This window comes from Dufourea novaeangliae, unplaced genomic scaffold (assembly GCF_001272555.1).
Source record: "Dufourea novaeangliae isolate 0120121106 unplaced genomic scaffold, ASM127255v1 scaffold79, whole genome shotgun sequence".
In the NCBI taxonomy this organism is placed as follows: Eukaryota; Metazoa; Arthropoda; class Insecta; order Hymenoptera; family Halictidae; genus Dufourea; species Dufourea novaeangliae.
Genome location: NW_015373951.1, coordinates 223,141 through 235,188, shown reverse-complemented (window position 1 = coordinate 235,188; position 12,048 = coordinate 223,141). Strand labels below are relative to the sequence as shown.

The 12,048-nt window shown below is 33.9% G+C and overlaps 1 protein-coding gene across 1 annotated transcript; it reads left to right on the top strand.

The window, feature by feature from the left end:
* The first annotated feature begins 4,823 nt into the window (after positions 1-4,823).
* LOC107186181 lies at positions 4,824-6,828 on the top strand. The gene is made up of 3 exons (XM_015574003.1): positions 4,824-4,857; positions 5,031-5,156; positions 6,206-6,828. The coding sequence occupies exons 1-3, from the start codon at positions 4,824-4,826 to the stop codon at positions 6,826-6,828; spliced, it is 783 nt and encodes a 260-aa protein (XP_015429489.1).
* The last annotated feature ends 5,220 nt before the right edge of the window (positions 6,829-12,048 follow it).

The following is a 12,048-nucleotide window of genomic DNA, read 5'->3' as shown; positions in this document are numbered from 1 at the left end:
AAGTCCAGATGTATCCTTTTATCCAATATTTACTACTATAATAAGATTTAAAAAAATTTGGTATGAAATATACACTGGCGAACAAAAGTATTGGCACAGGAGGTATTTCTATACATAATGTTAAATAAATATGAAAAGAACGCAGTTTCTTGTTTAATCCTTTTTTCAAATATAAGTCTGGAGTCCGAAGTTCAAATATATTACAAGTCATAAAAGTTAAATAGACCTGTAACAAAGAAAAAAAATAAAAACCACATCGTGGCTCGTTTTCAGCGGAACAAAAGTATTGGCACACCTACGTTTTTTTCATATAATTTGTTATATTGTAAGATCTAATATTTGGTATTTAAACCTTCTCTTCTAATAACTTCTTTTAATCGATTAGGCATTGAATTCACTAATTTTTTCGTTATCACTGACCCTATTTTATGCCATTCTTCTAAAATTGCTTGTTTTAACTGTTGTTTATTCACAATATGGTGTTTTTTTAATCTTCGAGCTAATTCGTTCCAAATATGCTCGATAGGATTTAAATCCGGTGACTGTGGTGGAGTGGGTAACGTATGAGGTGTGCTGAAAACTATCCATTGTCGAACAATATAGGCGGTGTGCTTAGGGTCATGATCTTGTTGGAAGTAATAGTCGTTTCCGAGATATAATTTATTCACGCTTTTTTTAAGATTTTGTTTTAAAATGTTTAAATGAACATATTTATCCATTATAGTATCAATAAACACAAGCTCTCCCAGGCCAGAAGAGCTCATGCACCCCGATACTAGCAGACCGCCACCCCCATGTTTGACCGTTTTACTGGTGTTCCTTTCATTTAATTCTGTGTTACATTGCCGCCATACTTTAACTTGCCCATCCGATTGATAAATATTAAATTTGCTTTCATCCGAAAATAAAATTTTGTCCCAAAAGTTTAAATCTTTATTTACATACATTGTTGAAAATTCTAATCTTTTTATTCTGTTCGTCATACTAATGAGCGGTTTCTTTCTTGCGATTCTTGAATTATATCCGGCAGCTCTAAGAGTTCTACGGATAGTTATCGGATGAACTTTTACATTAGTTTCATTTTCTAATTGTGCTGCTACTTCTGAAGAGGTAGTAGTAGGATTTTTCTTTATTGTGTTAATAATTTTTCTCTTCTCTCTAACGGTCAATTTTTGTGGCCGGCCACTTCTATCAGAATTTCTTAAATTTTCCGTGTTAGAAAATCGTTTAACGACACTTCTTATCGTAAAACGACTTCTATTTACTATTTTTGCAATAGCTGAGTAAGACTTTCCTTCTTTTGATAAATTCAATATTATTTTCCTTTCAGAAATTGTTGTCTCCTGCGATTTGCGACCCATTTTTGTGCGTTTTTGTTTTTACAACAATACTGGCCACAATTTATGATAAATGAACATCAAACTGAATCGTGAAACATTCGCAGGCATGACAGTCGTACAAACATTCGAAATATTTATTTGAAAATTCCCTAGAAACATGAAAGTTTTATGTGTGCCAATACTTTTGTTCCGCTGCAAACGAGCCATGATATGGTTTTTATTTTTTTTCTTTGTTATAGGTCTATTTAACTTTCATGACTTGTAATATATTTGAACTTCGGAGTCCAGACTTATATTTGAAAAAAGGATTAAACAAGAAATTGCGTTCTTTTCATATTTATTTAACATTATGTATAGAAATACCTCCTGTGCCAATACTTTTGTTCGCCACTGTATGTACATGTGCTTTCAAAAAGGCGGTGCAGACTGGTGATCATTTCGTTTTTCTGTCATTTTGTCCTAACAAGGGAACATACCGAATGATAACCGCCGATTTTGATGCAACTGTGTGAGATTATAGTTCTCATAAAAATATTTGTCACAAATTTTTTTTAGCTGCTGTTATCCACGTTAAAGGGGTGAAAACAAGCCTCAAAGTTAGGGGTGTGAACTGTATTCTGTCGAATATCTCGGAAACTATTAGAGATAGAAAAACGGTATAAATTGCAATACTGTCTGTTTTTTATAAGGAATCCAGCTATATAATTGGATTCCAGAATAATCCATTTGTTTAAACAATACATTTAGTTTTAATCAGTTATGATTAATAGTTTTAATTCAAATTTTAATAAATTTCCTTGTACATTTGTGTGTGAAAACTATATACCAAATATAAAATAGGGATAAATTGGAATTTTGAATTGTGCATTATTGAATAAGTTATTGTATCTGAAATTGCGTAAAGTAAAATTAAATATTTGCTCAAATGCTCACCTGATTATGAAAGAAGTCCAGGTTCTATGAGAGAAAGCTCGTATTCCAACACGGAAATTAGATAGAACCATTGAAAAAGTGGAAGCATTGTACCAGGAGTGGAAGACATTGCAGATGACATGCAAACACCGAACACCATTGCAGGAAAAACGATAACGCGATTTTCTTAAAAAATTAAACGATCTTTTCGACATTGCTCATGCTGGTGCTTCGGACACGACGAGTATTGAAGAAGATAAAGCGTTCCTTATAAATCAAAGGAAAAAAGGACGACCCGGATACATGATAGGGGGCAATCGCGTCTTATTAGAGAAGGAAAGACCACAAACACTTCGTCATGGAAAAGAAGAGTTGAGATGTCAGAAATATTAAGCAAGTTTACAAGATGTGTATTTTTACATAGTTATATAATTTGTGTTATCCGATATTACGTTTCTTTACTCTCATGTTTTTATATGTATCATTCAATTAAGAAGAAACAGTGAAGCCATCATCATCGTCCAAATAATCCGAATCCGTCTTATATAGATGTCTTCAATTTCTATAGATTTTATATACAAGGATCCTTCAGACTGACCAAGTGATCCTAATTATAACGTAGGCTTAAATATAGTACGTAACTTAGCTGTAGTTAATGATTCAGCAGAACTCTTGCAAGAGTTTAATGATGCATTAGATATCACGTATTGAAGAGGAGAAACAATGTATAATGCAAATTGTATCAGATTATAGAAATCGTTATCCAGTCACAAAATGAAAAATTTGTAATTTGTTTTTAGAATTGTTGTTTTGCGTCTATTAAAAAGTGTTGAAATTCAATAACCGTATTTCTTTTCATCGTCTCCTTATGGTATAATATTCACCACTTCAAGTTAAACATATGGATATTATTATTAAATATGAAATATTAATGTCGAACATTCGCTCATCAACTTTTTAAATTAATATTATTACTAATTTACAAATAATATAAGAAAATAACTGAAAGAATTGGTACTTTCAGTAAAATACGCAAAATATAATATTTAACATACATAATTAAAAAAAACATAAGTATTACTTAACTACTATATTGAAAAAATTATATTGTGATATCATTATTGTCAATATTGTGCACAAGAAGAACGTTTAAGCATAATTAAAAGTCTTTTCGCCACATATTTCCATTCATACCAAATTTCATATTTATTTCAAACTTTAACATGGATGTGCCACGTCTTCTTGTTATCCGATCAACTTTGTCTTTTACAGGAATTATTACCTTACCCAATGGGACAATTTTAGGGGGCGGCGTGAAAAAAATCTCGCAAAGAAATTTTCACCAGGTATAGCTAAGGTTCACTCTACTATACACTATACACCCATCAACCGTAGACTCATAAGAAAACACTCAACAGATCTTGTGAGATATCAACCCTTTTAGCCGAACTGCCTTTTCTATACATATACGTGCTTATAAGTCGTTGTTTGAGCGTGCGGGAATAGAATGACAGCTATCGTGGTGAACGGAGAAAGACTTTACACGCCCCGATCCGAAATTGAGGAAAGAAAAGAAACGAACAATTGGCGGTACTGTTACCTCGTTTAATTCACGTGTAGCACGTGCTTCGGCACACGTTTCGAGAAGTTAACAGACAAAGCGACGAGACGCGACAAGACAGGACGAAGACAAGAAGAAGGATACATAGCTCGAACGATCAATATATACAAACGCGTGGGTGGCACCGTCGAGCACGGCGTCGAGGGGGAACACAACGCGAACCGCGAGCCACTTATTTACGCGAGACAAGTGACTACGTTATCGACGCTGATCGCCGCAACAGTCGTAAACAACAAGAGATATCAAAAAATGGTTGAAATATGTTAGAGTTGATGCGTGAATACACTATCGGCTGAGTGCGTTTAATAGCAGACAGATTTATTTCGAATATAAAGACGATCTGAATTACAAAATGTCGCTTCGTGTTCAGATGGTTCGAACAACTGACTCGGGCATCCGGCCGATTACATTAGGAGAATCGCACTGGATGGTGTTGTACACCAGTTGGCGCGGATTATAAACTTTTCCCCTTAATAAAGTTATACCGTTTCTAGAGATCTATAAAGCTACTTTTATCGATTAAACAAAAATAAAGTTTTTCGAAAACGAGGGGGGGGGAATTCAATTTTCCAAAAAGAATAATTTTTTCAAAAAAATTTACACGCAGCTTTATAAATCTCAAGAAACGGCATAACTTTTATTTAAATTATTTTTTCATATCTTTTGTTGTTCACGACTCATAAGCACGTACAGTTAGGGTCGATCCACACTATCGATCCGCTCTCGCTTCGTTCCCACTCCGTTCTCGGTTCGATCAAATATTCTTCCATGGTTTAAAATAGACATATTCACATTATGGGTAACGCTCCAATCTCAGTTCGATCGCATCCTAGTAACTATCCTCGAAAACAATATTTTACTGGAGCGAGATCGGGCTTGTCCAGAACCGAAACGATTGTAACACGTTTCTCGATTTACTACCAATCAATACGATTTTTCAAATATTAACAATGGCCAATGCAAAGTGTTGGAATTTTGAAAAAGGTATGTATATATATGTATATACCGCCGCCGAGTAGGTAGAGGTCGGTGATACCACTACACATATAATTATAAATTAATTACTAAATTTCTTTTCATTTTTATATGTATACGCATACATGTGTATATTGAACAATTAGATAAAACTTTAATGTGGTGAATTTTTTTATTTTTAGATGAAATGCTTATTGAATTAGTAAAGGCCAACGATGGGTTATATAATTTGCAGTCACCATTTTATAGTGATAATAACTATAAAAGAAAAATTTGGAATGGGATAGAAAAATCCCTGAACCAAAATGGTAACTGTAGTGAAATTTTATTACATTAAATTTTATCGTGTTGCCACGGTAGAGAACCTACTGGTGAATTAAAATAATTTTTAAAAGCATTTCGTACAAGAAAAGCATCGGTTTGGGCATTTCCTCCCTGTCGTTGCAGATTTTGAACATTATTCAAATTACATCCTTCTGCCGTGGTATCCAAACTGATCACCCGATTATTTCGAATTATATTATGCAGTATGCACGTTGTTAAAATTATTGTTGTCGCATTCTGTGGTTCTGCTTTTAGTCTTCTGCAATAAATTCGGAAAGTTTGGGACAAAATCCCAAACGTACATTCAACTAATCTTCGTACTCTACATAAACGATAATTAAAGATGCGTTTTTCAACATCTTCGATACTCTGTGTTCCTGGAAATGGTCTCATCAAATATTTTTTTAATGGGAATGCTTCGTCCCCGAGTATAACGTATGGTGCTACAATATTTGTTCCTGGAAGTACACAGTCTGCAGGAACATCTAATTTCTCATTTTCGAAAGATTTTCCTAAATTAGAACTAGCAAAAATACCGCTATCGCTATTTTTGCCAAAAGAGCCTACATCCACAGCTATAAATCGATAGTTTGCGTCTACGAGAGCCAACAGTACAATGGAAAAAGTTTTTTTATAATTGTAATAGAGCGATCCACTGTTTGCTGGAACATCTATTATAATATGCTTTCCGTCGATGGCTCCTAGGCAATTCGGGAAATTCCACATAGTCCATATGTCTGTCGCAATTTTTAGCCAGTCTTCTTTCCGTGGGGTTGAAATAAATTCAGCCAATAATACGTCATTAATTGCTTGACACACTTCCAGAACAATTGCTTGTACGGTAGAGTGACCAAGACGATAGCTGAATGCTATTGTTCGGTACGAATCTCCTGTTGCTAGAAATCTATAAGAAATAAAATATTTAGTATGTATATTTAGTTATCTTTATTATTAACATTTTTATACTATTAACAATTTTATATACTATAGATTTATGTAGTATAATATTATCGTTTGTCTCTTTAATTTGCAGATGCAAAAGTACGTTGGGAATCGTTAAGATCCCAATATCGAAAATATTTAAATAAACAAAAAACGAAAAGCGGGCAAGCAGCTATAAAAGTAGCAAAGTGGAAATTCCACGACCAGATGGCCTTTTTAAGTGAATTTGTAAATATCGAAAGACCACGAGTAACCTCGATTGAACACGAGGAAAACTTTATTGAAGGTGAAGAAAACCTGTCTTCTGCAGGAAAAGACGTTGAAGACCCTACCACTTCACAAAACAAAAATGAACAGAACAGACATAACAACACACAAAACGTAAACAAAACACAGAAAACACGCGCACGTGAGACTGCATCAACGACACTACTTAAATATTTATTAGAAAAAAAGGAGGAAGAAAGTAAAACTCCTGATCCCATAGCCAATTGTTTTTCTGTAATGGCGGATTCAGTAAAAACTTTCACCCCTTTGGATCAACATTTTGTCAAAACTAAAATCTTTTCATTAATAAACGACATCGAAGCAAAATACTTGATGCAGTCTCCATCGCATTTCACACAAACTACTCAATCATCACATAATTTACAAGAATGTCAAACTAACACATTTATGAGCAACTACGACGAACCAAATTATGAAAATTTATAATATGTATCATATTACAGACTAGAGAAAAATGAGTTTAGGATTAGGTTTTAATAACAGCAGACTATATTTACTTTTTTCTTTCTCTCTTAAGTCATTCTTTACGATATTATGTTTTGTAGCTTAGCAAGATGTATTATTATTATTTATTGTTATTATATGTAATTAACACATAAGTGCGAATGATAATTCTATTGTTACTTATTTTATGTCGTGTTCAATATTCGCTTATAACTAGGCTGCGGATGTTTATACAAATTTATATTCTTACATAATAATCTCCAAACACAAGTTCATTCTATCCATGTAAATAAATATTTTAATGATTTTAAAAGTCACTGTCAGACTATATGTAAAATATAGCTGTCAGACAAAGCATACTTCTTCACCTCTTTAGGGGTTGAATTTCGAAAAATCCATTTTTAGTGGATGCCTACGCACTAAGGGGAAACTATCTCTAAAATTTCGTGTTTTTAGATTTAGCGGTTGGGGATTAGCGTTGATGAGTCAGTCAGGACTTCTCCTTTTATATACATATACATATACATACATTGGGGTATGCTACGGGCGGACGATGTTACAACGAACGAACGCTACAGCGTACAGTTTTTATTATTACAATCAGAATGCTACAACGAATGAATATGTTATAACAAACGCGGGAAAATACGATTGGCCATTCTGCCAATTGTCTCAGCCCGCTATCGTTACCATGGTAAAGAAAAAACTGATGATGCGAATCTGTTAATAACAGTCTTTGCTATTGTTTATGAAATTACATACAATATTTCAATATTCAATATTCAATGCTACAACAAACAGATGCTATAACGAATGAGGTTTTAGAACCAATTAGTTCGTTGTAACATGCCTTACTGTATACAGATTATGGATATCTATGTTAATTTTGCATTCTGTGATGAGTACGGTATTCGTTAACGTATTTTAATATTCAAAAAAGTATTATTTACCTTAAACATACAACTAATTTTTCCCTGGGAGAAATAGCTTCGCGAAATCGGGTATTTTTTTTCGAAATTCTTCTTTCGATTTTTGATAGTATCATTTCGAATGTACCTGAACTCATTCGGAAATATTTCATGAATTTGTCGTCATCATCCACTAAATGAGAATATAATGTAAAATATTCCCCTTCAGTTTTTCTCTTCATCAAACTTGGATGAGTCCACATTGACCTCCTGGGTTCTTTTCTTTGGCACTCTTCACTTTCATCGTCCAATGCAATAGCAATTATAACCAATTCATTATTTGAAAATACTGCCATTGTATCGTAGAAAATAATTATGAATTTGATAGTAGGAAGGTGGAAAATGAACTGAGGTATGTGATCGTGTCGAGAATAAAACGTAACCTGACCGCAAGCGGCTCTGTAGTGTGGATACTCAGGGATGTGATCGAACCGAGAACGGAGTGGGAACGAGGCGAGAGCGGATTGATAGTGTGGATCGACCCTAATTGTGGCGTAACCCGAATGAGCAATTTCAAATATAATAGTATCAAATCAACGTCACAATGGTACGAATCGCGGAAAACGCGATAAAATACCCTTACGTCTACATTTTACCGTTTATCATTACAAAAATCGTCATTCGGGGGTTTTGGAGTCGCAAAATTTGATTTTCAGGTCCAAAATTTTGTTATACTAAAATTAAGCCCAGTAGGGGGAGGAAATGTCGATAAAAGAATTTTATAATTTGTTTAACAGTGCTGTCTGATTTTTTTGTAATATTTTAAGTTAATTACAGCATAAAATTTAAAAAAGACTAACAGAGGTAGCGATTGTATGAGAGACGAAGATATTGAGCGCGCGGATACTAAGAGGTCAATAGTTTGTATAAATTCGCTCTTCAGATATTGAACAATTTTTCATTTATTTATAGAATGAAGTGATGCATTCATTTTATGCTATTAAAGTATATAAATAGTTGTAAATAACATAAATACAAGAAATTATGTGACTATTTTACTTAATCGCGTGTTACATTTTTCGAAATGGAGGTGAATCCTTAAAACTTATATTATTCGATAGCCTATAGTATGAGGAATGTAACTGTAAGAGCTGAACTTGCACATCCTTGCGACTTCGGAGTAATAACCAATTATATTGGTAACAATCACGCGGCTGGGCGCGGCGCGTAATAAGTATCTGTGCCCGGCCAACATGTTTCTATATTCCTGAAAATATTAAGGAAAGCATAATTAAGTAAAATAAAAAGTTCGGATGAAGGGGTTGATATCTCCCTCAAAGTGAAAAACGGACACGAACGAATTACAGCTATCTTCTTAGATAGGTCTAATAAATATTTATGCAAAGTTCCATCAAAATCAGAGTGCATCAGTCCCCGATATTCCCTTGTTAGTATGAAACGTTTGCATACATAACTTGCAGAAATAAAATGAATGTGTTTCATTAAATATCTTATTTTTTGTTCCCATATTTATGTAAGTATTGTACAAAAAAATATTGAAATAAAAATTTCCTTGGATAAACAGAAGTGATTCCTTTTCACGATTTTTGTCAAAAAACAAAGTGAACGTTAAGGGGTTAACGTTCAACATAATCCCATCCTCTCTCTATTCACTCTTGGCAACGATCATAAATCGCTGGAAACGTGTGGAAAATTTTTCTTCTGAAATACTATTTGAATTCGTCACTCTGCTTTTAATTATTTCCGCGTCCTCGAAACGAGTTTGTTTTTACAGTTACCTTAGACCTCGGAAAGAGGCGAAGTCGGCCAGAACCAGATCCGGGCGAGTTAGAGGGGAACGTGTTATCAACCCCGTAACCGATTTGCAAGCCAAAAATGAATCATCGATCAGAGATAAAGCATTGTCGTGGTATCGAAAAACCACTCACCGGATTAGTAGAAATTTGGTCTGACTCGCTAGAATAACGGTCATGATCAAACTGTCCATTAACAGTTTTACCTGACGGTATGAATTCTCGATGAACGATTCCACGCGAATCGGAAACTGTAATCAGGCATTCTTGATTGAAAATTAGTCCCAGAAATTTGTTACTGTAACTGTGTACATATGTATGCATCTTATAGATTATGTGCTTCGAATGTATTAAACAGACATCAAGAAGTAATTTTTAGGTTATGATGGTCAATCAAAGATAATATGTTGACATTTTTTGTAGACATAAAAATTTCAACATATGTTTACTATATTTGATTAATGATGCAACAATAAATCAAGAAATTGTATCCTTTATTGTGCATAGTTAACAAAAAGCGACCGTTTTTCGTACACTTTGGCGCGAGTCGGGTGCAGCTCCAGATTTGAAAAATTCACCAAAAATAGAAACAAAAACTTATCAACTCTATAACTACTACTTATTGTATAAAAATATAGGTTTTTCAATTAGTGTTCTATTTTTACTGTTAAGTTAAAGCAATAATTTTATAAATGATTTTTTTTCTGATTTACTTGAAGTTTATGAAAATGGAGCTACAATCCTATAGTTGCAAGGTTCTCAATTGGATTTTACTGTTAAGTTAAAGCAATAATTTTATAAATGATTTTTTTTCTGATTTACTTGAAGTTTATAAAAATGCAGCTACAATCCTATAGTTTTAATACAAAACGTTTTTGGGTCGTGAAACAGCTTCCCTCTAAATAATCGTTTGACAATGTCATGGAACTCTGATGAGCGCGTTGCAACGCCGACGAAAGACGAATCGAAAACAGCATCCTTCGTCCTATTTATTGCCAACGAGCATTAATTCTGTTGGCATACTGGCGAAACTCTGTTATTTTGAAAACGTCCTAGCATCCACTGTCTGCTACCAAAATATCATTCGTCAGTGAAACAGAGTCGAGCCCTTGTAACTCACTAAAAACATCACGATGTATGTGCCACGCGTATATTTTTATATTAATTAAGTTTTTCAATCTCGTTGTTTGCGAAACCGCATGTAGGTACACTGCACATGATGGACTTTTTCATTATCTGGATAAATAGTTTCGAATAACGAATGAACTGTACTTTGTCATTTTTAATTAATTAATAGTGGAAATTCCGATATTTATAATAAAGTAATACTTCTTGAATAAGTTTAGCAATTATTAAATGTCGATAACTGAACTAGAGCTACCGAAGATAGACGTATATCTACTTCTATCGTAATGGATAAACATGACAATACATGTTTGGAATTATTCAAATTTACAACTTAGCTAATTTTTTTAATTTTCATATTGCAGTGAAAGGTATGAAACATCTGAGAAAATCCATTCTTGTAACATTTAATCATCGTTATAAAAATGTACCAACCATTCATTTTGACTGCTTTGGTAGCTGGTCTGCTTGACCGAGAACTTTATACACAGTACTAGTATGAACGATTTTTCGAAATATGATCAGTGTTTGAATTCATATATGTTGTCCATCCCGTTGTCTTTCAGACTTACTGTGTACAGTCCCTAGCTATATTAATGCGACTACTTCAAAATTTTATAGAAAAACAAACTTTTTTGCTATTAAATAAAAAAATGTGTATTCATTTAAGCTAAGATTAGTATAAAATATTAGGTTAATGTTAAACACAGTATTCAAGAAATAACATTTTTTTATTATATGCTAATATATATTATAAATATGAAATAGTATTATATATGTAGAAATGTGTTTATTCACAAAACGGAAATACGGAAGATACAAAAATAAATGATATCGTCGAGGGACGGTTACAAGAATCACTTCTTCTCGATAACGAACGAACGAACAACGTAAGCACGAAAAGAACGAACGGCGCCCTCTCTCGTATGCCCACCGCGCTACCTAGGGGTCTCACTCGCTACTACGCGCATCGTTGTACTCCTTAAAACTAAGACTTCCTACGTTCGGCCATACCTGCGCTCACTTCGTCCCCGGAGTGTTACACAAATACGTCTTCATATAGTCAGCAGCCGTAGACGTAATTTTAGGCCCCTCGCCTTCGCCTACTCTTACAACTTCATATCGATTGTTTCCTTTAACGCGCGTTACTTGATACGGTCCTAAATACTTTTTCCGGAGCTTCAAGCCTGTACCAAATTGTGTTCGCTTAATAACTACGAGATCGCCTTCACGATATAATGTAGGTTTCTTACACTTCTTATCATAAGTTTTCTTATTCTTTAATTGAATCGCTTCTATGTTTCGCTTAGCTAATTCACGCAACTCTGATCGTCCTTCATTAAACGCTTGCGCTA

What these genes read in the sequence shown, in the direction of transcription:
- LOC107186181 (XM_015574003.1), top strand. Translation starts at nt 4,824, where the DNA reads ATGGCCAATGCAAAGTGTTGGAATTTTGAAAAAG. An exon ending in GTGTTGGAATTTTGAAAAAG is followed by an intron (nt 4,858 to 5,030) that starts GTATGTATATAT and finishes TTTTATTTTTAG; the next exon opens with ATGAAATGCTTATTGAATTA. An exon ending in AAAATCCCTGAACCAAAATG is followed by an intron (nt 5,157 to 6,205) that starts GTAACTGTAGTG and finishes TTTAATTTGCAG; the next exon opens with ATGCAAAAGTACGTTGGGAA.